Source organism: Microcebus murinus, chromosome 26 (genome assembly GCF_040939455.1).
Source record: "Microcebus murinus isolate Inina chromosome 26, M.murinus_Inina_mat1.0, whole genome shotgun sequence".
NCBI classification, from domain to species: Eukaryota; Metazoa; Chordata; class Mammalia; order Primates; family Cheirogaleidae; genus Microcebus; species Microcebus murinus.
Genome location: NC_134129.1, coordinates 10,386,257 through 10,409,767, shown reverse-complemented (window position 1 = coordinate 10,409,767; position 23,511 = coordinate 10,386,257). Strand labels below are relative to the sequence as shown.

General features: G+C 32.2%; 1 protein-coding gene across 15 annotated transcripts in view; it reads left to right on the top strand.

The window, feature by feature from the left end:
• The window catches only part of ADGRL3 (adhesion G protein-coupled receptor L3), a 780,724-nt gene that overhangs the window by 339,935 nt on the left and 417,278 nt on the right, over nt 1–23,511 (top strand). For all 15 annotated transcript variants that reach the window (XM_075997934.1, XM_075997936.1, XM_075997926.1 and 12 more), the window contains one exon: nt 8,643–8,856. In XM_075997934.1, coding sequence (XP_075854049.1) covers nt 8,643–8,856 — 214 coding nt within the window. The remainder of the gene's footprint in view (nt 1–8,642; nt 8,857–23,511) is intronic.

The window sequence follows — 23,511 nt, the reverse complement described above, 5'->3', positions numbered from 1 at the left end:
TTTCTCCAATCACAAGATTCTGGAATTCTATAGAGACAGGAAGATTCTTAGTATTGGGTTGGTGCAAAGTAATTGTGGTTTCAGACTATGCATTTATAATCATCATAACTAGGCTCAAACACATCTTTATTAATCAAAATAGGAACTGTTACAATCACATTTTTGCCAATGAGAAATAAGTTTGTTTATACCTGTAGTGTAAAAATGCATGCTTCAGGATTTGAAGAACTCTTGGAAAGCATTTTCTGCATCCTGCTGATTGTGGAAGCATTTCCCCCGCAAAAAGTTGTCAAGATGCTTGAAGGAAGTGGTAGTCAGTTGGAGATGGGTCCATTGAATATGGCAGATGGGGCAAAACTTCATTCTACTTTTGAAGTTTTAGTCGTGCCATGCCGTATAGAAGAATTGGGCCCTTTCTGTTGATCAACGACAGCTGCAGGCATTGCAGTTTTCCATGCATCTCCTTGATTTGCTGAGCATACTTCTCAGCTGTAATGGTTTCAGAAAGCTGTAGTGGATCAGACCAGCAGCAGACCACCAAACAGTGACTATGACCTGTTTTCGGTGCAAGTTTGTCTTTGGGAAGTGCTTGGAAGCTTCTTCTGGGTCTAATCACTGAGCTGGTCATCGCTGGTTATTGTGTAAAATCCACTTTTTGTCCCACGTCACAATCTGGTCTAGAAACTGTTAGTTGTTGTGTACAAGAAGAGAAGATGACACTTCAAAATGACTTTTTTGTTTTGTTTTGTTTATTGTTTTTGATAAGCTCATGAGGCGCCCACTTACTGAGCTTTTCCATCTTTCCAATGTGTTTCAAATGCCCGATGACTGTAGGTAGAATGGTTGAAGTTGAGTTCTTCGGCAACTTCTCATGTAGTTGTAAGAGGATCAACTTCCATGATTGCTCTCAATTTGGTGTTGCCAACTTCTGAAGGCCAGCCTTATCTTCAAGGGTCTCTTCACCTTTGCAGAACTTCTTGAACCACCACTGCACTGTACGTTCCTTAGTAGTTCCTGGGCCAAATGCATTGCTGCTGTTGCAAGTTGTCTCTGCTGCTTTATGACCCATTTTGAACTAGAATAAGAAAATCACTCAAATTTGCTTTTTGTCCAAGATCATTTCCATAGTCTAAAATAAACACAAAATAAACAGCACATAATTAGTCATTAGCAGATAAAGATAAAACAAGAGATGCGCATTCAAATGATGTATAACATAACCACAGTTATTTAAGAATGTATTCCAATTATCCAACAACACATTTCAACAATGCTAAGATGCAGTTACTTTGCACTAACCTGATACCTATTACGTTCTGGGTCATCTACCTCTACCTCCTCCCATGTTCTGAACTTCCCCCATCTGATCTTTTTATTGTCCTATAACCTTTACGTTGTAATAATTATGAATATCATCTCTTGCCTTTTGGGACCTTGCTATACCCCCATGAAGTTTTATCATGTTCTTGATTTCATATAGTAACTCTGAAACTCCTGCTGCCAAATTCTTTGAGCTCCATCCTCTATAGGACCACTCTCCTAGCCTCGAGAGAATACCTAATGTAAAGGGAGACTTTGGACAATCTTATGTTTAATAATTCCTGGCAGTCACTTTGTAGGTAATCTATATGCATTTAGAATTAAGTTGGCATGCTTTGAAAAATTTCATCTGAATTGTAGAATTCTTTTTGGTGGATTTTTGTTTATCTTGAAATTATAATTGTTATTCTCAAGAACATGTTGAACATCCAGTCTTAAGGTTTTCGCAATTAGAAGAAGGTTGGGAAAATTGTGAAATGTAAAATTTGGCACACTTTTGGAAGTTGTATTTCTCATTGATATAATTGAAAGGCAGTGTGGAATATGATTTTATTAAATGTTGAAAAGTTATAGCAACTAGATATGAATTCATTTGTTCGATCACTTATGCCAGTTTTATGCAATCTCTGTATGGCAATTTCATTTGAAGGTTACAGCTTTGTGTATGTGTCCTTAAAAAATATGAGGTTCATACTTAAGCTCCATAAGTCAAAGGAATTTGAGCATTAATTATCTTATGATGCTCTACTCATTAAAACATTTTTCCTGTAATTTCAGAAATTTTATATTAAACCATCTAAATTCCATGCTTTTCTTTTTGACCTCAGAACATAATTGCCTTTGGCTATACTTTCAGGTGTCAGTTTTAATGGCCACTGTGTTAGACTTAATTAAATGCTAAAATGTCATTTAAATTATATGTATTCTTTGTTGAATTTGACTTGTTGAAATTCAGTGTATTAGAAGCTTACTGGTAGCAAATGTACTTTTAAAGAAAGTTGATGATGGGTTATTTCATTGGGTTTTCCATGTTATTTTTGCTGCCAAGTATTTTGGACTAGATTTTAAGACCACATTTCAAAATACTTAGATAAATGTGTTGGCATGTAAAATGGCACAGAAAAAATACATGTATTTAAGAAAATTATGTCAAAATGTCTGCTGAAACTTAAAATTGGTAATATTTGCTTTTTGGCAGCATTTAAGTAATGAAGTGTTTTTCAAAAGCATTGCCAGTAAGTAGAAATATGTCCACTTTCAGATATGTAAGTGTCCCTATCTATAATTAAGAAACTCCTTTGGAATCATTAGCATTGACTTACAAATAATTTAATTAACTTCTTCCTGAGAAGGAACTAAATCTATTTCATTTTCATTTTTTAATTTTCAAAAAGCTTTTTTTTTTTCTTCCTATGATCATTGTAATTCAGGGAGAAAAATGTTTTCAGCACTTCCTAGTAATTCATCACTGTTTTCACATATATATATATATATATATATATATATATATATATATATTTTTTAAACTAGAAGCCTAAATGCTGTTTAAGCAAAGGGATGATAATGCTAGACTATATGTGTTGTCATTCATATTTTTCTGTCATTGATTTTGGTAATTATTCAAAATCTGTCTTAATAGTTTCAATGTCAACTCTGTAAACTTTCCTTCAGGCTTGGCTCTTTGCTGTATTATATAGCCAAAGTCTTAGTGGCTTAAAACAGTAAACTTTTATTATATTACATGGTTTCGGTACATTAGGAATCCAGGAGTAGTTAAATAGTCATTTATGTTTCAGAGTTTCTCATGGTTGCAGTTACCTGAAGGAAGGCTTTCTGGTGGCTGGAGCATTAGCCTCCAAGGTGCCTCATTTCTGAGCCTTGCAGTTTCATGCTGGCTGTCAGCAGGAGCCTCAGTTCTTCACTCCCCCAGGGCTATCCATGGGACCATGTGAGTGCTCTCAAGATAGGGTGGCTGGCTTTGCACAAAGTGAGTGATCCAAGAGAGGCTGAAACCCAATGTTTTTTTAATAAACTGCTTTCAGAAATCACATACTCATTTCTACTACACTTTTGTCCATTAGAAGTGAGTACAGCCTACGTTCAAGCGGAAGGGGAATAAGAATGGAATAGTATCAGACAATCATGAATATATTGCAAAACTGCCACGTGGACCTCTTTAAAAAAAAATCTACACTCCCTCCCTAGGTTGATTATCCTACCTACTGCTGTGATCTTAAGTACTACCATACAACTCTCAAATTTATAAAGCTGTCTCTTCTAAATCATCAACTTATATATTCAACTCCCTAGCAGATTTTGCTCATGGCACTAACATCTCACCATTTGCTTATGATAGAAACCTGATAGCCATCCTTGTCACTCTCTTTCCCTTTCATGTTCAGTTATCAAATCATGCAACATTTTGTTCCAGATATACTCAATGTCATTATCCATATAAAGTATTTTCTCTTTACTACAAATAGCCATCTAATTTGCATTTCTTGGTGATTTTTTTAAAAAAAAATCCTTAGATTGATTTTAAAAAAACCCCACAAGATTCAGAGTAAACAAAGGGTGAAGGGGAAGAAATAGAAAATAAATACAAATGTAAGCTGTTTTGCTGATGTTTTTATAACCACAACAAACAAACAGAGCAGGCTGAAGATTGTAGTCTCTGCTATGTGGAGAGTGCAGCCCTTAGTTTTTGACTGGATCGCTGAGTATGTAGAACAGTCCATGAAAAAGACCAAATTTGAACACGGCATTGAAGGCTTGGCCCTGGGGCAGGGAGAGAGAATTGCTTGATTCATCTGTCATGTAATAAAGTTCCCTTCCCCCAATGCAGGTGCAGGTGGCGTAGTCCATAACATCAAACTCATCCTTGAATTGATACGCAGTACTCTTCTCCATATTACATTTCTCTAGTGATTTAGTAGCACTTTCCTCCAAGTGTTCAGTGACTGCTGATAGTCTAATTTCTCTGTTCATCCCTCTTCTTTTACTCTCTGTGTAGGCAATCTTTGAGCTACTTTATGTATTATTACATGGTTTTAGCCTATATTCTGCTCCTGAATTCTGGACTCATGAATCCAACTGACCATTGAACATTTCCAGGTATTATCCCCCGACACCTTAAATTGAATGCATTTCAAACTCAGTTAATTATATTGTATTTTGTCCTCAACCAACTAATTGGCAGCTTGCCTTTTAGACTATGTTTAGTCTTATTCTTCTTGATACCCTTTGTCCTATGTATCTCAAGGAACGTTCTCTTCTTTGAAACCCCCTCTCTAATATCCTAGGGTTATCCTGGCGAGTCTCTGACTTCTGTCTTTGGGGAATAGAAAGAAGCATTTGACTCTTTGGCCACCTGCTTCTGTTATAGCCTCCTGACTTCCTGTCCCTAGTCATGTGCCTTCAGTTATCAGCACACAGATGTTCACTAAGGACTTAGAGTATATCCAGTCGAACTTCCCAAGCAGACTTAACAGTCAGAGGAGAGAGCCCAAGGAGAGGGAAACAGAAAAACAAGAGATGTCAACAACAGAGTAGTTGAAGCCTCAGAAAAGAAGGAAAGAATGAGAGTGATTTCTGACAAAAATAAGTAAGAATAGAGAGCTATTTCTTATATTATTTAACACTTTTTACTTTCTTCACTTTTAATACTTGGTCAAGAGCATGCTTCACTAGGTGTATGTTTTGGAATTTGGGGACTTCCTGAGGTTCTGGTGATATTTAGCAGAGAAGTTTTGTTAGTTCATATCTCTTTAGTCAATACCATAATTAGTGAGTAGTTCCAAAGTATGGCATCTTATTAGAAGGTTACTGGATTTCACATTTAAAGCTTTTCCAGTTTATTCAGCAAATATCTATTAGATACTTAGTAGATGGTATTGTAATTCCATGTTATAACAGGTTACCTCATGGGATAAAAGTGGGAAGGAGCTCAAGAAGGTATGGACTTGCCTTCTTTGTTCCAAATTATTTTGTCATAAGCAACTTCACAATGCCCAATGCAATATTACCCTGACAAAACATACAATAGATTATCTGGCCACTCTGCATTTGAATTGTTGGCATTTTACATGTCTTAGCTTTTTTCTCCTGGAAGGAAAGTCTTTCCATTCATAGCATATTAACTAAATGATAAAACAACTTTACTTTTAACTTAAACCATTTTTTTCCTTTGGACTTTGGTTGCTGATTAAAACGTTTAGCAATATAATTAAATGCAATTTAAATAGCTAATTAGATAGTGTTATAGACTACTTTCCAGTAATACATTCCTTTAAACAAAGTGTCCATCATTTATGGAGTGCAATTTGTCACTGGGTTACTGATACAAATACAATTATATGTTAAGTGGAATAGAGCATCCACAAATCAACTGTAGTTGTCTGTAAAAATGGCCATATCAATAACTTTTGAATAATTCTTACAGATCCAAAAAAGTGATGGAAAATTTAAGCCTACCCATGTTAGTTGACTTTGCAACTGTCTAGTGTTGCAAATCATATTTTTGACAGTGAAGACCCAGATTAAAGCTATGTCAATGTTTTGACAAAATCAACTGATGAGTTTAATCAACTGAATTGTCCACTTCGTCAAACAAATGCGTTGACAGAATGATTTGCTTATTTGTTGTTTCTTTGTTAAGTTAAATTCGTTTTTTTTTAACTTAATTGGCTGGTTAAGTCAACATAATATAGCCAGATGAATTCAAAGTTTAGAGGCAGTTTCAATGTGACTTTTTTAAAAAAATGATTATACCAAGTTAAGAATCAACTGTCTCTTAACAAATGTGGAAAAACCTAAAGTGTAACACATTGCAGAGATTCACAAAAACATCTCTACCATTCCATTTAAACTGACTGAAATCATGAAATTTAATTCCCAAATTGGAACATTTTTATTATTCAATGATTCTATTATATAAAATATAAATACATTAATGAAAATGTCTTTATCCATGAAAATAGAATCTCAGTATTGAAAAGGATTTTATCTTTAAACACACATCTGATTTGTGAATGACAAAGAATTTTATTGTAGGAACACTAGAAATTCACATTTCAGAAATTCAGTGTGTATTTTGAGAATACACTACTATAATGCTGACACAAGAACTATAAAAATAAAGTTACAACTAACCTCTAATTATGTTAACTGTGTTTGATCGACGCTGTAGATGTGCTAGGTTCTGCTGTGACTTTGTGTTTATATATGTATGTATGTATGCATGAGAAAGAGAGAGAGACAAAGATATTAAACAAGATGTCAAATGCCAATCAGAATGGAATTAACTGCGCAGTGTAGCTCAGTGACTTGGTGAGGAGTTATGCATGAAGCATATAATAGTTATTTTTTTTCATAAATACACAAATGAGGTAAAAACTCATGTCACTCTCAATTTTGAAACAGTTGGTATGTTTCATGAACTGAATCAGTATTTTCTCAGATTTTCAAGTGAAAATACTTACAAAATTTCTCTTTCCCTACCCCTCCCTTTCCCACTTCCCTGCTTTTTCTCCTTTTTCTCCTTTCACATTTCATGCTTAATTTAAAAAAGCCACAAGAAAAGTTGCATATATTTATTTAAATACATGTCTTTTATGTGTGTGCGCATGAGTGAGTTAGTCAACTATCGATGCAAATTTAAGCTATCACTTATGTTTCTCTATAACTGATTCTCTTAATGTGGAAATCATCTTATTTGACAGTTGGTAAACACTTCATTTAGAATTTCAATTACATGCTTGTAAAAGAAGACTTGAGTTTTTACAACAATTAAACATTTGACTTTCTTCCAGTAATGTACTGATTATGTTCACAATCTGGGAAAGGGAAACTGCTAAACTTGACATGAAAGTATAGTTTTCTGTATAAAAATGAAATATATATGTTCAGCAAATACCTGAAGTGAAATAACAAACTTGAAAAGCATATTTGCCACAAATATGAAGAACACATATTTAGTTTTCTTGCTATACAAAGAACTTTTACAGCAGCAAACTTTGCATAAATGTAAGCAAGCAATTCACAAATAAAAGAATTATAAAGGGCCAATAAACATGAAAATATATTCTATTGTAAAAATAAAGTAGTGCAAGTTAAAATGAAGATATATAGTTCTTCATCTATCAAATTGACAAAATTTAGAGGAATTGATACTATTTAATTTGGGAGGGGAAAGTTCTGTCGGCGGAAGTATACATGTTTATTGTTTTTTAAAAATATTTTGATACTCGCCACATTTGAAATGTGTTTCCCCCTTGACTCATCAATTTTATTTTTAGAAATATAGCATAAAATATATTTGGGTAATTAGATTCGTTTTCAAAATATTATAGCCAAGTTGCACAGATAAGATATGTTTATATTGCTTGGCAATAGTATGACACAAAAACACCAAGACCTTCCTAAATGCCCATGAAGATAGGACCAATTCAATCATTTATATACATATATATGAAATGTGGCTATTAAAATGAAACAATATCCAGATATGACAGAATTTTTATAATATGTCATTAAGTTAACAGATAAAGTAATGCATGATATCAAACAATATATGTAGTGTGATACTACCTGAGTAAAATTACCTGTGTAAATTAAAGAATGGAAAGACACATAGGATATCTGCTTTTGTATAGAAAACTATAGTAGGTAGGTCTCTACATTACTACTTTGTTCCCTTTTGACAGCAGGAAAAGGGCGTGCAGAAGGAGCTAAAGGAGAATATAATTTTTCTCCATAAAAATGTCTATTTTTTTGAATAGCATGCATTATTTCTATAATGAACCCATAAAGTATGCTGAATGTGTTAATTATTGCTTAAACACTGAAAGTATGTTTTAAAATTGAAATAGAGTACTTTACTTAAATATCTAAAGGCAACAGCAGGGCAATTTTTTGGTGATGATTTCCTTATTGTTAAAAAAAAAGGAGAGAAAAGAAATAAAGAAACACCCCTGAGATTTTTCTGAGTATCTTACTCTATAAACTGGATGATATTTCCATATAGTCTGAACCTGACACACCAAGCCAAGGGTTTAATAGAAAATCCAGAGTACTTTTTTTTTTTTTCAATTATAAGAAGAAAATATGAGATATAACGTTTTTAAGAAATAATCATTGATTAAAGAAAACCCTGTAAAGTTACTAAAGTGAGAAATACTATAATTTAATTAAAATGATACCTTTTAACTACTTATTTCTTGGTATTAGTTCACCCCAAACACTGGGAAGGCAAACGCATGCAATTTTCCTTTGTACGTGGTAAGATGGTTTCTTTTTCTTCCTCCTCCTCCTCCTCCTGGCAGCTTTCAGCCGTGCCCCCATCCCCATGGCCGTGGTCCGCAGAGAGCTGTCCTGTGAGAGCTACCCCATCGAGCTCCGCTGCCCGGGAACAGACGTCATCATGATTGAAAGTGCCAACTATGGGAGGACCGATGACAAAATTTGTGACTCGGACCCTGCTCAGATGGAGAATATCCGGTGTTATCTGCCAGATGCCTATAAGATTATGTCTCAGAGGTACGATGCTTCTATTATCCTTGTCTTTGCACGAACACTATAAACCTTCAACATGCATCCGCTTGACACATTGAACATAGGTAAAGAAGGTAAACAGCCGCTGTGCATTCTAGGGTAATTTGAAATTCTTTTTTCCATATCCATCTATTCCTCACGTCACCAGAATGCTAGTATTAGAAATTGCAAATAGCATTCGGAAAATATTGAAAATTTTATTATTTATTAAACTTCATGATCTAATGTGAGTGCTGGTATTTTGATAGTGTTCACTAGAACTGAAGTTTATTATAGGAAAAACTAATTGTATTTTTTACAATTTTCAAAAATGTAATTTTCTCCAAAAGTTGCAGGAAGTTTCTTTTACTGCTAACAGTTATTTCCTAACTGTGTAGGAAAAAAAGAAGAAATAAAAATTAAATTAATAGGCAATGTTATAGTCATTAATTAAAATATAGTAAGTCTATTGATTAAGGATTATTTGGCCTTAGCAAATAATGAAAAAAATATTTTGCTATCTAGTGTATGAAATTAATTATTTTAAAACATTTAAGCTATCTAAAATATTAGCATAATATAAATTAAGGTACTATATAATATCACACTAGATAAGAAAAAGAAAATTTTATTCTAAGGAGACTGGTCAATAGGGATGCATACATACCATAGATTTAAATTATATTAAAATTTCTTGATAAGTACTATATGTTTCTTAAATATTTCTTCACTATTATCATGCTTTTTCAGAAATCAGTGATGAGGCCATTCATTTACTATAAGCTTTCAGCTTATTCTTTTCCTTCTATTATTTAAGGAGTTTTTAAAATATAGGAAAAACTGTAGCGTATGTAAAACTAAACAAATTGTAGCCTGAAAGCAAAACAATGGATTTTAAGGATTATCTTTCTTCTACTTAAGAAAGCCTTTCTTATTTTTAACTTTTTTTCTTCTTGATGCCTAAAATTCTGGTATTTTTGTGTGTGATTAATAAATTCACTGAGTCAATGTCTTATTTTTATAAATTGCTGTTGAATAAATTATTAGTATAAATTATAATATGCCAGGTTTTTGATGACCATAGCATCTTAGGTAGAGTTGAAAGGTATTGGACTCTGGGCAAATCTGAGGGTTTTTATTTGTCTATGACTGTAATGATGGCTCATGCTAAGGTGAGTGCTAATGAGAAATAAGATTTTAAGATTAAGGATTCCATTTGATAGAACTTTGGTTGCATTCTGTTTTTCTTCTGTGTCTTTGTCATTGTCATATATTTGACATACTTCCAACTATACCTATAAACAATGTTATGCCTAAAATCTAATCATTTCGTTGCATGTAGGTGTTGTACTGATCTTTCAGGAGTGATTTTCCATAAGTAGTGTGGAGTGGGTACTATGACTAAATTGTTATTTTTATTTGTTTCAATCGTGTAACCAAATGTAGGATTCTTTAGAATCTGTTTGGGGTGTGGGTTGAGGAGGAAATTCTTCTTCTCTGTGATTAGGTTTTCATTGAAAATATAATAGAAGCATTAACTTCACTAGCTCTTTGATCTCTTTATAATTTTCACTGGAATTGTTTTAATCTTTTCATTGATACTATTAATGCCTCCCCAAATAAGCTGTTAATCTTATAATTATTGCAAAAAATAGTTATAATGGATCCTTTGGAGCCAATGAACTATATGGGATGCATACATAAATTGACTAATCTGCAAGATAAAAATATTTTACTCACCTTAGTAAATCATTTGTGTGAGCCCTCCTCATGGTTCCTCCAGTAAGAGTGGTCAGCTGAAATAACTGTGGTTAATTCTCCATGGAAGCAAGTTTCTGTCTTCCATTTGAATTATTAAATGTACTACTTTTACACTTGTTCAAAGTTAACATTTTTGATTCTCAAAGAAAAGAAATAGGATTTCATTTGTAAGCCCCCAAGAGATGAGATGGCCATGGCCACAGCCACTTGAGCTGCTTTTAATGAATTTAGTTATACTGTCATGCCAACTACAGCATGTTAAATAGTGCCAATAATCACTAATTATGATATGGACACAGCATGCTGAGAATGATATGGACAGTTTAAATAGATTAATGCATTAGAACTGAAGTCATAATAGAAAGCATTTTTTCTAAAAAGTACCTTAGATTAATGTATTTTCTTTCACTTAAATTTCTGGAAAGAGATACCAGGGTCTAAACATTTTGAAGCATGGTTTATGGGAGGATCATTACCAAGTACAAAATGGTTGTTATTATTACTGCATTCTTGCATAACCTTGTTAAAAAGTCTTTGTAACTTGCTTCAGCCTTAAACATTAGACAGATATCACAGGCAAGAAGAGACAGGAAAGTTGTTCATGCAGGTGTTTAAATACACATTGAACAAATGCATAAATTAAACTGTCTACTTACGTGTAAGTTAAGTGTGAAAAATTTGGAACTTGAATTGAAAAGGACATGACTTTTGATTTCCACATTTTTCTCTAGTAGCAGTAAAATAATCCGGGCTGGTATTCTCATTGGAGAAGCCACTTTCTTCATTGCTTTTCATAATGCACTGACTGTTCTCAAATCAGGTGTGTTCGCATGCCCTTCTGTCCAACCCCCCAGAATATTCTATGTTTTACCTCCATTTCATTATCCTAGTAGAGGACTTGTTAAAATGTCAGAATACATTTAACCTTCTCAGAACTTCTAATCTTATTCATTATCATCTTTATCCCTCTTAATTACATCTAAACATTAACAAACCTATAAGATTGCACAACTAAAGTAAATTGTCTTGTCTAAAGTAAATTGTAGGTTTCTAGAGGGCAGATTTTCTGTTGATTTTACCAAAAACAGTTTTTGATGTATAAACAAATAAAGGAATATGCTAATTTTGTCATGCCAGTTAAAAGTTTTCTTAATTATCTGAATGGTTTCTGTTTCTTTTTGTTGTATGCTTACATGTTTCAGAGTGTTTTTAAAAAGAATTACATATAAGCTTTAAATCTAAATGTAAAATTGACCAACTGAATAACTTCAGATAGTTTACATTTAGAATGCAGCTTAAATTTTATGTTATCTTCAACTATTAATAGATATATTTCTGTTATTAACTCAACCAACACTCTAAAGTCCATAATGTACAATTCATTATAACTATTACCCTGGGTTTTGATGGATAAATAAATAAGGCATGGTTTCTGCCTGTAAAACTATATATTGTTTGACAGATTAAAAAACACATTTGCTCTACATTCTTTTTTTTTTTTTTAAATCTCATTTATATTTATTGTGGAGATCAAAGGAGGAAAGACTTTTCAGCAGGATATTCGAGAATATTTCATCGGAGAGGAAATTATTAGAGTTGGTTCTTGAATGATGGCAGAATTGGCAGAACCAGAATAAACCAAAATTATACTAGATATGTAAGTGGGAGAACACCAAAGAGGAACACAAGGAAAGGGCTTCCTTGCAGTAACCCTTCACCCATTGTTTCATGTCATGGTTCACAAGCCTACTGGTGTTCTGCTGTGGCCATAGCACCATTTAATCTCTCTGAGTCCTCTTCCTAATGTGCTACTGCTTGATGCCGATCCCCTCACCCCCTCAGAACCCTCCCTGTAGGTGAGATACACATGCTTTTAAGACATCTAGATGTTGTCAGATGATACGCTAGCTTGATGCTATTTTCTTGTTGAAAAAAAAAAACAAAAACAAATAAAAAAAACCAAAAACCTCTTCCCCTCTTCCATTGGCGTTCTTATAAATTGGACATAAATTCCATATAACAGTGTGAGATTTGAATATCATGTATGATGGCATCCTTATGCCAGCCTTTTGTGACACATATTTTAAAATGTAAGGTATAACAGCCTTACATTACAAGTAATTGCCTATTTTGTCAAATTTAAAAAGCATTTGGAAACAAGCATGTGTATGCATATGTGTTTACGTGTATGTATATGTAACTATTTATTGAAGTCTAATATACATACAGAAAATTCTACTTGTCACATGTGTACAGCTCAATGAACTTTTGCAAATCAAGGTCATCTGTATAACTAGCACTGATGAAGACACAAAACATTGATGGCGCCACAGAACCACCCCCTTGTGCCATTTCTCCTCCCCTCAGGATTACCCCTATCCTAACTTCTAACACCCTAAGTTAGTTTTGCCCATTTTATAATTTAAATAAATGCTTTCATATAGTGTGTACTTTCTGTGTCTTTTTCAGTGCATTGAGTTTTTAAATAAATTTATTGAGGCATTTTAATATACTATATAATTCACTCATTTCAAATATATAATCTTTTTTTTTTAGCAAATTTACCAAGTGATGCAAACATCACAATAAATCAGTTTTAAAATATTTCCTTCACTGAAATGAGATTCTGCATGTCAATTATTGTTAATCTCCATCTCCCTACCCACCTGATACAGTGATTAATCTTTCTGTCTATATGTTTATCTTAATGTATTATTTTTTAAGCTAAAAAATGACTGTTTGAAATCAAGTTAAATGTAGTGGGGTTTCAGTGGGAGCAGTATGAAAGACATATTGGCAGTTATTTCTGGAGTCACAAGCATAAAGATGTTAAATTTTGAATTGTTTTAGAGTCAAAGATTTCTAGACATTTAAAAAATTCTTTAGAATTTTCTATCAAATAGAGATGTTAAATGAACAGGGTAGGAGCATTATTTTTCTATTTAAATGAGAGATCTAAGTTTCATTTTAGTCTTTTAGTAGTATTTTAGAAATATTATATTTCTGCATATTGTCACGGGAACATGCAAAAAAAAGAAATTGTTTCTCACCTTTCTGTAAAGTGTTTTTCAGTTTACATCAGTAGCACTGTAGGGGATTTTATAGCTTACAAAAAGATCTTGGGCTCTTTTGTATTCATTCCTGGGGAAGGTAAGAACTCTTTTAATAGTAGTGGAAAAAGAAATGCCAATGGCAGATTTTGCATGTTCATGGCCTACTAGGTATTCTGCAATAACTGCGTGTATGTATATTAGTTTTTCCATTCAAGCATTCGCCTTTGCTCCCTTGACAGAAATATTGCATTGTCTTGTATTTCTCCTATGAATTGTAACAGATCAGAAACAATTCCTCATATCAGGAGCTTTTTCAATGAATCCATGTTTTATGTCATAAAAAGAACAGATAGGCATAGAATTTCTAATATATAGTAAATATATATACTATAATATATAAATATAATATATTTATATATTATATAATAAATATATATATTTTATATATATAATATATATAATAATATATAATAATATATAATATAAATATAAAATATATAAAATTTATATAAATATAAATACTTGAACTAAGTCTTATGTGCATGTTTGTTTAAAAAGAAGGAGAAATAAGATAACTTTCATTTCTAAAGCTCGAATGTAGAGAATATAGACAAATAAGAAATTTCTTCTAGGGAGGTCACTTATTAATAATTTCCTGTTTTAATATTTTTGTTCTTTTCATTTCTGAGTATATATTTTAATAATGTCTACTAAATTGCTTCCAAGTACTCCTTGCTATTAATTTAATTTTTAAAGAGATTATATGTTACATATGTCTTTTTCTGAATTAAAAATGTTTGTAAATGGTTCAAATTTCATGACAGCTTGGGGGGAAAACTACAGGGAATTTTTTTTTGGCTCTCCTTTGTTCTCTGGGAACAATTAGTCCTTTTTGCAGCCATACTCAAAGCATGTTTCTCGCAAATTTGGAATCCCTTTCAGAGGGTCCACAGGTCAAGGATATTTTCATGATAATACTCACATGCTATTTATTTCTTTTATTGTATTGACATAGCTACTAGTGATACACAGACACTGGTAGATGAAACTGCTGGCACCTTAGCAGGGATCAAGGCAATAACAATGTTATGTTTCTAAAAATTTCTCAGATTTAATTTCTAATATGATAAATATTGATATAACTCACATAAAGTGACAGTCTTTGGGATTCTTAGTAACTTTAAGAGCTAAAGAGGCTATTAGATGAAAAAGTGGGAAAATGGGATGCTTTAACAAATATAATTTTTTTTTTCATTTCTACTTATTGGCTGAAAATTATTTTTGTTTATATTTACATTGCATAATACTCATTCTTTTTGCTTTAAAATCATTTAGACCTTTTCTATGAGTGAGTTATTTTTGAAGAGAAGACTATCTCTATGTTATATAGTGGTCCTTGCTACCCGTACAAAAGCAAATCCCAGAGCCATTGTAACCTGAAAATTATTGAAAACATTTTCTGTCCTATGCTTATACATTTTATTCTTTCATAAAATGAGACAACCTGCTTCAAATTAAAAATAAAATTATTGGCCGGGCGCGGTGGCCTACGCTTGTAATCCTAGCACTCTGGGAGGCTGAGGTGGGCAGATTGCTCAAGGTCAGGAGTTTGAAACCAGCCTGAGAAAGAGCGAGACCCTGTCTCTACTATAAATAGAAAGACATTAATTGGCCAACTACACATATATAGAAAAAATTAGCCAGGCATGGTGGTGCATGCCTATAGTCCCAGCTACTTGGGAGGCTGAGGCAGCAGGATTGCTTGAGCCCAGGAGTTTGAGGTTGCCGTGAGCTAGGCTGACACCACGGCACTCACTCTAGCCTGGGCAACAAAGTGAGACTCTGTCTCAAAAAAATAAAATAAATAAATAATAATAAAATTATTAAAACAATAGAAACCTAGGTCACCTTATTTTAGAATTTTTAATAGTACTTTTTTTTGGCAGGGGTGGAGAAAGGTAGTCCTATCATGATATTATTTGAAACACAAATATGTTGGAGGAACTAAATTTATAAGTATGTATACTGGAAAAAAAATTCATTTTGATGTATCATTGATTACAATTTCCTTTAAAAATGAGTCAATCTTATAGACATAGTGTTTGAGAACTTTTCAGGAGCTATTTCCTGGCACTCTTAAATTTTGTGTGATCTTTCTCATTTGGCAGTGTTAGTGGTAACTCCAGTGCATTTAGCCATTAATACATGTTGCCAAATAAACTCAACAAAATAAAGCTAAAAAGGACTTAAATAGGGGAGAGTTAGTATGATAGATTCACCTTGGAATGTGTCATGTTTCACATTTGATGTATCAGTCATAAAAGTCATTTTCTTTATGGTAAATGGTCACCATAGTTATTTCCCTTCCCCAGTTTTTGTAAATAATTTTACACTCTCTAGTCAGTCTAGAGAACTTGAGATAATATGGAAAATATTTAGAAGAATTATGAAGAAAAAAGAAAAGAAAGATAAGTGTCTGTATATTATTAGACAGATAGAAGATAAAAGCACTGAAGTAATTATCTTGGGAATAGCTTAAATCCAAGTGGAAAAGAACTAAACACATTATAAACATATGTTCTGTTACTGATTAATTGGATAGCACTGGACTCTAGGAGGAAAAAAAGTTGCAGTGTTTTAGCAGACTTGAAAATAAATAACTTGCCTTTTTGTCTCAATTTCTCTCTCATTACAATGATTTTAAAGATTTTTTTGGCTACTAGGGGGTTGGGTCTCAAACAATTTTGACTGCCTTTCATTTTTCAGGTACAATTTTGCTGTACATGATTAAATTATTTAATACTTACATCAAACAAAATAAATATTGTTCTCCACAGTATGATAATGAGGAGACTGTAATTACACGGAGTTTAAGAAATTTTCCTGAGATTATAGAACATACTTGATGACACAAACTTTCATAGCCTGCTTTCTTTGGGTATAAGCCTATGATTTTTCACTATGATTTTTTTAAAAGAAATTTTTTTCTAAGGCAGTAAGATTAATTTTCCTTACAAGGAAATGTCTTTATTTACTTTTTGAATATGTCGGAAAAAGCAAGTGAAGAATTCAAATTCATCCAAAGTTATATAATTAAATATATTGGTTAAACAAAAGTAAGATTTTAATGAAACCAAGCTTACAAAATTGATCAATGTATAGTTACCAAAGGTTGGAAAAGAGGAAAAAGGATAAAGAAAGGTTAATGGATATGATCATATAATTAGATAGAAGGAATAAGTTCTAATATTCAGTTCCACTCTAGGGTGAATATAGTTAATAATAATTTATTGTACATTTCAAAATAGCTAGAAGAAATTTCAGATTTTCCAACACAAACTAACGATAAATGTTTGAGGTAATGAATATTCTAAATATCTTGATTTAATCATTGCACATTGTATGCATGTATCAAAATATTACATGTATCCAATAAACATGTATAATTACTATATATCAATAAAATTATTAAAAATTGATCAATATAGCCATTTAGCTTCATCATTAGCTTGCCTAAATAAATTAGTATTTAGACATTTTTCCTTTAGCTTGAGTTTTAATATCCAGGATATAATGTATTTTGTTAAATAGGAAAAATGCTCAATTATTATTGGTGATATTAATAATTATTAATATTTACTGTGTGTTTACTATTTGCAGAATACTCTTGTAAAGAACGTAATTTGCATTATTTCATTTATTCCTCCCAATAACACTATGAAATGCATATTATTACTACCACTGTTATCAAAGAGCTATTTAAAATATGTAAAAATGTACTTGCAGAAGAATTTATTTTAAGCCAACACCCTGCCTTAGTTGAGGGACTTGGGACTTTCCCTGTTGTAGCAAAGGTGATAAAATGATAAAGTTTTGTTTTTTTTTTTAAATAAAAAGCTTAAGAAGAACTGAGCTCCTGATCATGATCACTATGGTCAGTCTCAACCAAATATTGGATTGGTTTGGTTCAGGTTTTATCAGTATTCAATTACAGCTGCACACAAGTTTTTATTGCTGAAATTTTTGATAGAACTAATTTTATTTCTTTGCATCTGTAACTGTCCAGCCTATAAACCTTTTTTTAATTTCAATAAATTATATTTATAAAGTATTTTGGGTAATGTAATATTTCTTGGAAAACTAAGAAGTGATAGAACAGAGCTGTTTGTATTACCAAATGTTTCCAACTGTAACTATGTATAAGCGATATTGAGAGTTTCCTTTGAGCAGGCAATGTTTTAAGAAATTTATATCAATTTAACTCATTTAATTCTTCTTGCACTACTGTGAAATGGATACCATTGTTAATCTTCACTAATCAAGGGGATTAAAGCACGGAGAGTTTAAGTAACATCGTCAAATTACACGGCAAATGGCAAATCTGTAATTTTTTCCTTAGTAATGCCAATAAATGTCCATGCTAACTAGTATAATCTATTGTTTTGTGAATTTTGTCTAAACTGTGTGCTATTTTAAATAAAAGTTACTAATCTAGGAAATGAACCAGTCATTATTTTGAAAAAAAAAATGCACATGTATACTCTTAGTGATTATTGATCATTTTCACATATGATAATGAAAGCATTTCATGAAGCTTAATACATTATGCAGCATGTTATTTTCTACATTAGGATAAGTTTCCAGGCAAAAATGTTCAGGTACTTGCAATGGAATTTAATTTACTGGTGTTAATGGGGAGTAATTTGAAATTTCCAAGGTATATATAAATAAACAGATGTCACTTAGTGTGCAAATTTAGGAACAATGAGAGTTCATGGGTTTAAAATTTTATCACTTAAGTATTTTTGGATACTAGTAAATGAGAAAATATATCATGCCAGCCTCTGTTAATCACACTTGAATATAAGTAACAGGATGCTATATAATTTCTAATGTTTTATATAATGAGTTTTAGCACAAATTTTCACAAATATTTTGCTTATAAGTTATAAAAATGAAAGTGGATCTTTATTTGTACTGCAATATAGCAACTTTGGCTTATTATATAATTAAGTATACCTTGTATAGTATTCATATTTTATTTTTCATTCCCTGGCAGAGTTCAGATTATGCTAAAACTATATTAAATTTTTCTCCCTGAGTACTATTTCTTTCTACCAACCACAAGATTTAATTGATTCATTGTTGCTTTATTATTAGGAATTTTATTAAATACAATTAATAACTGATTCTATGTAATACATTTTGAATCTCATCAACATATGTCAAGGTGATTAGTTTATCTTTCAGAGAAATGTTATTTCCCAAGTAGTTGAGAAATAACTGTTACCCTAATATTTGTTAACATGAAAATATGCATTAATTGATAATGGTTTCTGTAAAGTTAGACATTTATTTTTATCACTTGTGTAGCGAGAAGTTATGTCAATCGTATTTATTTCTAATTAGTATTATCGAATGATAAAAGCAAAATATGTGTGTTTTAAAGTGGATTCCATGGAAGACAGAAAGAGAGTAGCTTGTTGGTTACCAGAAGCCAGGAGGCATGTGGGGTGAGAGGGAATGAGGAGAAGTTGATTAATGGATACAAATACATGGTTTGCCGGGATAAATAAGACTTGGTTGTTAACTGGATCAGTAGGGTGACTATAGTCTATAGTAATCTATATGTCTATAGTAATATGTAATGTGTCTATAGTAATTTACAGTCTATAGTAATCTGTATGTTTCAAAGTAGCTAGAAGAGAATAATTTGAATGTTTCTGGCATAAACACAAATATTTAAGGTGATAGATATCTCAAATACGCAGATCTGATCTTTACAAATTATATGAATATATTAAATTATCACATGTCCCCTGAAACTATGTACATCTATTAAGCATCAGTAAAAATAAATAAATAACTAAATAGTTTTCTATGCATAGAGGCTGATTTCAACACATAAATATATGTGTTTGTGTTTTGGCTCAAAAAGACTTGAGGTCTTTCCAAAAAATGCTAGCACCCACCATAACTGTTAGTACTATCAATCTCTGAAAATAAACATTTGGAGCTGTTTCTTGGACTCATTAGTGTATTGAGGAAGTGATGCTTGGCAAAGAATACAAGTCTACAGGAATACTTCAAGAAAAAAAGGAAAAAAAAGGATGTATTTCAAAGTAATAAAAAAAGAAAGAGTTATTATAAAAGGAGGAAACTAGATTGCTGTGGCTTAGAAGGTGAATAGAAGGTGAATATAGATGATAATTGAACTCGAGAACCTTTTCACTTAAAATTACTGATTTTGCATTATTTACAGCCACTTTGATCCCAACCCTTCTTTACCCACTGACCATCTAAACAACTCCGCATATTTTACTACTGTGTATTAATGTATTCCTGGAGATTTGAATTTACTTAATTAGAAAATTTAGCATATCAATGTTATATGAAATATTATGGCAATCCTTTACCAATATAAACATCTTATTAAAGATAATATTTTAATATTATCTCTTGAATTACTAATATTGACTTTTTATTTGTTTCATGGTAATAGTAGGCTTTTTATTTATTTATTTTTTAGTTCTAAAATGATACCTGCAAAGTCAATCAAAACCTGGATACAGGCTATACACTTGATTATTTGTTATAGGTGATAATATGTGTTTGTTTCTGATATACACTATAACTATACATTTCCAACTTTGTTTAAATACTCATCTTTTTATCTTCTCTTTCTAAATCATAAATATTTGTATTTTTATTAGAATCTCTTATAAAAAAAAAAAAATACCTGTTACTAGTTTCATCTGTTAAAACCTTCCAGACAGTGGGAATTAATTCTCTGCAGGTATTTTAGAAATTAGGGTCACAAAAATGTACTCCTTTTTCACAAATTAGTTTCTGCAAAATTAGTCATAATGCAAGGCCTTTCACCTTTCCAAGGAATTCAAGTAGATCATCTTTGTCTAAGGAGATAGTATTCAGAATTACTTTCCAAGTTTGGTTCTAAAGAAAACAGAGTCCTTCAGATAACTTTACAGAGAGTTATTTCCTCCAATATCATTGCCCTGCTATGACACTAAAAAAAATACTGCAATTATAAAAATAAGTGTGTGTGGGGTAATATTTCAATGGAAGTCATAGAAGTGGAAAAGCATAAATTAATATAAGCAGCAAAGGCTTCCATGGATACTGGAGTGGAATTTCCTTCTGCAAACTAACAGTAATTTGTGAAGTACATAACAGGTATCAAATTGTTATTCATTTGTATATATAAATGAAAAGATAATTCTGATGTGATGTTCTCAGATACATATATGATACATATTTGATAGTTTAATACAGTATAAAACGTCAGAAATAAATGACAAAAAGAAGCTGCAACATATATCTCATCTCCTAGATTTTTTTAATCTGTTGTATTAGTTTTTTGTGAGAAATAATTGAAGAACACTTTTTGATGGTTATCACACAAATTCAAAATATCCTTCAAGTGACAGCTTTGAAAATAGTATCCCTCTAGTGTTAGCATACATGTGAACATATGCACACATTTGCACATGTACAAATAAGTGACTCATAACTTCTAAGATATAAATATCTCAATATACTTACATGTATGATGTGGATTTCAAGATTGCAGGTTAATTTCATGAAAAACAAGTATTTTTATCTAATGGTTGAAGATTTCAGAAAGCTTACTTTTCTCCTTTATTAGAAAGTAGATGACTATATTTTGTATCCATTTAGTTTTCTTATTTTAAAAAGTTATTTTGATTCATCAAAGCAGACATAATTATTTTATTTTACTGATAACAACAGAACTCACAGTCAAGCTGGTAAAATGTTTTATCCAAGGGTAGGTATGACCCTGTATCTTTATTCTAAGTTTAATTATTCAAATATATTTTCTTTACTAGTTTATTTGAAAAGCAGAATGTCTGGCATTTGTTATTATGAAAGAAAATATATCTTATTAGCAAAACAAAAAAAATGGTTTAAACTTAGCTAAAGTTTCCTAATTAAAAGAAGAAATGGGCTGGACGCAGTGGCTCACATCTGTAATCCTAACACTCTGGGAAGCCCAGACGGGAGGATCACTTGAGCTCAGGAGTTTAAGACCAGCCTGAGCAAGAGCGAGACCCTGTCTCTACTTAAAATAGAAAAAAATTAGGTAGGCATAGTGGCACACACCTGTAGTCCCAGCTGCTTGGGAGGCAGATGCATGAGGCTTGCTTGAACCCAGGTGTTTGAGGTTGGTGTGAACTGGGTTGATGCCATGGCACTCTAGCCCAGGTGGACAGAGCAAGACTCTGTCACACACACAAATATATATATATATTAATTGGAAATGGAAATATATAATAGCTATATAGATTTATTTTTTAAAAAAGAAATAGGTGTCTTTGGAGCTCCAGAATTATATTAGCTTTAGGAAGATTTTAGAAACCACTCCTCAGATCCTTAAGCCTCATGTGTAGGTTCAGAGCATGTGTTTTGAAATCTTTGCAACAAACTTTGATTTAACATCTAACCCATGTGTCCTGATATACATTGCCTTTCTGAGCAATTTTATACTTGCCTTGAGGGCTCGTGATAAGGGTAGAAAACTCTTTTTCCACAGTGCTAAAGTAGTGTTGTTGTTATGACTGGAGATAAGTGTTTTTATGTCATCTTCTCTTGTAGAATGAGGGGTTTCATTCTGGATTTTGATGTTTGTTTTCCTATGCAAGTCAAAATAGAAGTGTTTAAAGAATTTCTGTCATAGATCTCTCTCCATTTGTTTTTAGCTATACATCGGCTTCTTACTCCCAAGAAATACGTTTTCATGTATTTACGTTTGCAAATGTTTTTCTTACTCTACTTGTTTTTAATTCTTTTATTTTATGAACTTTGGAAAAAGAATAAAGAGTCTTGGTTCTGGGAAAATCCTTAAAGCACCTGAAATTTAACCTTCAAAACCAGAAAAATTTTTTATTTGGGAGGCTTTATACTTTTTTAAGTTCTGAGACCTGAGGCCTCACTTTTATAGCCTGCACAGCCTCTCTTTCCCACCTCAGTCCTTGCTTTATATTCCTATATAGGAATGCTATCATTTTCTTATTTTTAAATTATCTCATGATTTTGAGTCTCTGATTTTTTATTTTTAGATTTATCTTTCACCAGGTACATTAAAATCTGGTAGGCCAATTCAAAGACTGATAACTTTCTGTTTCCCTTCAAATTACACATAGCAAATCCTTTGCTTAGCCTGATAGGTACTGCCAAAACTATACTCCTTAATGTTGTTCTACCATTTTAACCAGTTTTTGAAACATGTGGAACATGATCTTAATTCTAATGACCATAAGAATTATAAAATATGAATGAGCTCCATCTCAAGGAATTTGGTCTATTATTATAATTCCCGTAAATAACACAACACTTTGAATGTAATTTTGGGAATAAGTTTTTGCACACATTTTATACTGTAGTTATAAAGACCCAATAAATCATGATTGAGAAGTTGGCCTTCAAACTGTGGGTTTGCTGCATCCTTAGGTTTCCAAAGGGTGACATCTTCCAACCCCCAGTAACCCTAGGCTCTCCCCCTCAAGACTAGAGCAGTTCCAAGACTCAATAAGTCCAAAGAGAAGTATATTTATCCCCACATTTACAGCAAATCCTGTTCATCCTCATTTTACCAGCTTGTTAGAAGGTGGTTACATAGATTGCCTTACACCAGTGGTTCTTACCTGGAGATGATTCCCGCCCCCGCCCCCGCGCCCCCCCCCCCCTGCCATGTGCTATTTGGCAGTGCCTGGAGACGTTTTTGGTTGTCACCTTTGGAAGGATGCTAATGGCATCTAGTTTGAGGAGGCTGGACATGTTATAAAGTATTCTACAATGCAGAAGACAG